The 3537-nt window shown below is 44.7% G+C and overlaps 1 protein-coding gene across 1 annotated transcript in view; it reads right to left on the bottom strand.

Annotated features, from left to right (window-relative positions):
- Positions 1 to 1073: 1073 nt before the first annotated feature.
- The window catches only part of LOC107575370 (protein Hook homolog 3), a 9534-nt gene continuing 7070 nt past the window's right edge, over positions 1074 to 3537 (bottom strand). Inside the window, exons 3-6 of the mRNA XM_016261758.1 lie at positions 3410 to 3482; positions 3270 to 3320; positions 2980 to 3161; positions 1074 to 1137 (exon numbers count right to left, since the gene is read on the bottom strand). Coding sequence (XP_016117244.1) covers positions 1074 to 1137; positions 2980 to 3161; positions 3270 to 3320; positions 3410 to 3482 — 370 coding nt within the window. The remainder of the gene's footprint in view (positions 1138 to 2979; positions 3162 to 3269; positions 3321 to 3409; positions 3483 to 3537) is intronic.

Raw genomic sequence — 3537 nt, 5'->3', positions numbered from 1 at the left:
CAGCCCCCATGAAGCATCATGCACCTCTGGCCTATGAATAGTGCCAAAAGCCTCATCTGGGTCAGACTCACTCTGTAGAGACTAAATAATTGAATCCTTATTTTCTCTTCCACTTCTCTCGTTTTCCTCTTATTCTCGATCTTTCTCTCTTGCTTCCATCAGATCAGCCCTCCCCATCATCTTGTTCTCTTTGTCAAACGGTAATAACTAAAATGAGTCATGTAATGGAAGAAAAAAAAACTGAAATGTAACATGTCGTTCAAATAGGAAGCTAAGTTTGGAGCTGTTACATAAGCCGTCACTGCTTGGTGTAGACAAATGAGAGAGGGGAGGTAAAGAGAAAGATGGTGAGACATGAGAGGAGGACAAGGAAGAGCAAACGAAGCTGCTGAATGGTGATGGCTGCAGTGTATAAACTCTCAAAGCATACCAACTACATACTTCAGTAGTGTGGTCTGAGATATTATAAGGGGAGTAATGCTAAAAGCCACTTGTAGGAGATGGACCTGTTGTATATGAATGGGAGAAATAGTAACTGTAAATGTGATGAGTGGCGCTAAAAGGTTAATGCTCTATCGAGTTTGAAAATAACTTAGCACCTTCGCTAAACCCAACCCTAAACCTAAACCCTAAAGGCAAATGTGATATTGTCACAAACACCAGCTGGAGTGCCCTTGATGGACACCAGAGGGCACTCCATCCCAGACTACTGCCACTCTATCAAGGACTTCATTCCCCATAATCCTCTGCCTGGTCTCAGCAGCACTCATTGTTTGCACCTGTGTCTCATTAGCCTTGTTAGCTCACCCTATATAAGCCCAGTTCTCTCTGTCAGTCATTGCTAAGTCTTGTGTGTGTCACAACTGCATTTCCTAGCCTTTTATCCAGGTTCGCCCATGTCTTGGTTCCTGGTTTTTGATTCCCTTATCGTGGACTTCTCTGTTTGCCTCAGCCCCGAACTCTGTCTTTGTTTGGATTATTTATTGTGTGTGACCTTTGCCTGTTTTTGGATTACATTTGTGGATTACCCCTTCAGTAAATACTGTTGTACAAAAGGCTCGGCTGTCTCTAAGTCACGGATTATTCTGACCAATCAGAATGTTCAGCGCGGCTGCAATGTCACCACGGAAGGCGGAGCTGAATCACAGGCTAAAGAGAGACACAGCAAATGTGAGAAGATAGAGTTTGGCAGCGGTATTCTAGTTCATTCAGAGTTACTTTAAAGACCACATTGACTTCGAGTTTATACTGGGTTACAGTGTGCGTACATGTGAAGTAAGTGATCAGCTGTTGTTCTTGTACCGATTGAGGAGTGGCCGGTTGGCATGGCGCTGCCTGTATTGCCTGCTCGATTCAGTGCATTCGCGAGGATTTCGGTGATCTTCCTCGTTGTGAGATACTTATATGCTGTACATTGTGTTATTATTGAATATTAACCTTATCATTGTGTGTGCGCGTTATGCGACGGTTCTTGTTTGCATGTAGCAATCATCCAATTAGTCCATATCCAGGCATGTTACCCTGCCCTCGTACTGCATTCATGTGCGGATAGCGCCACTTGTGGACATTTAGAGCATAAGCGCCCATGTTAAATAGTGTAATATAGCATGGTTATATTTATATTGGGTGTGTTTTAATGTTTTAATGTTTATTGTGGAACATTTGTATATTTATATAATTAAGTTTATTTCTCTTGTTTAATCCATTTCACATCCATGTATCCATGTATACCCACAAAGCTTTCAGTAAATCAGACATCAACCAACTCGATTGAGTGCTTCTCTTCAATTAAGAAACCATCTCACTCAGTCCTGACAGACTGCCTACTGTGTTTCACACCCCCATACTACAACCAACGAACCCTTCACTTCAAGTGGTCCTTCGAGCCGGATTAGTGAATCACTGTAGAGAGATGACATCCCGTTCTGAGTCAGATCCTCCTGTTGTCCGACCTAGACGACAAATAAAGCCGCCTGCACATCTAGCAGACTATCAAGTTCATGGATCAGGCTTTGTGAAGAGAGTGCCATCAGCTAAACATCTGAATGAAGCTGGAATGGAAGTAGATGCACCCACGTCAGAGAATGCATCCCGATCGTCTTCTCCAAAGAGTCAGCCTCCATACGTGGATGATCTAGTTCTCCGAGATGTATGGCCAGAGCCATTTAGAGATGTGTCGCCAGATCATGGCGAGCGCCACCTTCAAGTCCAGCAATTGTCTGATATAAAGTCTATGTGGTTTGAGATGAAAAGGGACAACACACACACTCACTATAACACACTCACACACACACTCACTCACACACACACACTCACTCACACACACACACTATAACACACTCACTCACACACACACACACACACAATAACACACACACTCAATAACACACACACACACACAATAACACACACACACACAATAACACACACACACACACTCACACACACACACTCACACACACACACTCACACACACACACTCACACACACACACTCACACACACACACTCACACACACACACTCACACACACACACTCACACACACACACTCACACACACACACTCACACACACACACTCACACACACACACTCACACACACACACTCACACACACACACTCACACACACACACTCACACACACACACTCACACACACACACTCACACACACACACTCACACACACACACTCACACACACACACTCACACACACACACTCACACACACACACTCACACACACACACTCACACACACACACTCACACACACACACTCACACACACACACTCACACACACACACTCACACACACACACTCACACACACACACTCACACACACACACTCACACACACACACTCACACACACACACTCACACACACACACTCACACACACACACTCACACACACACACTATAACACACTCACTCACACACACACACACACACAATCACACACACACTCAATAACACACACACACACACAATGACACACACACACACAATAACACACACACACACACACACACCTTGCTTCTGTTCGCAGTTAACAGCGCAGCCCAGGATGAGCTGCAACATTCGGCCCAGTTCAGCTGAATCTGAATGCTCTGCGATGAGACTGACGTCTGGAAGAGTGAAGTCACTGATCTGCTGCCCCAACACCTGCAGAAGCACAGACGGACAGAGAGGAGACGGCTCAGTTCAACAAAGAATCATATGACTATTACATACACCAACATAGACAGGATCACACAGACACATGCGTCTCACCTCATGGTTGTAATCCAGAATACCTTTCAATATCTTCTTTAAATTGCTGATCTGAAAAAACAAACAAACAAACATGAAAAATAAAAGTCCCTGTAAGACGAGTGAACCGAACACAAGAGTGACTGCGAGCGGATGAACACCTTTAACCTCCAGTTGTCTCCAACATCAGGTTTGATACGACTGATCCACGCGTCAGTGAAATACATGCCATCTCTGAGAGAGAGAGAGAGAGAGAGAGAGAGAGAGGGAGAGAGAGAGAGAGCGAGAG

Source organism: Sinocyclocheilus grahami, unplaced genomic scaffold, assembly GCF_001515645.1.
Source record: "Sinocyclocheilus grahami isolate Dianchi unplaced genomic scaffold, SAMN03320097.WGS_v1.1 scaffold2598.1, whole genome shotgun sequence".
Classification (NCBI taxonomy): Eukaryota; Metazoa; Chordata; class Actinopteri; order Cypriniformes; family Cyprinidae; genus Sinocyclocheilus; species Sinocyclocheilus grahami.
This window is presented reverse-complemented; position numbering and strand designations above follow the sequence as displayed.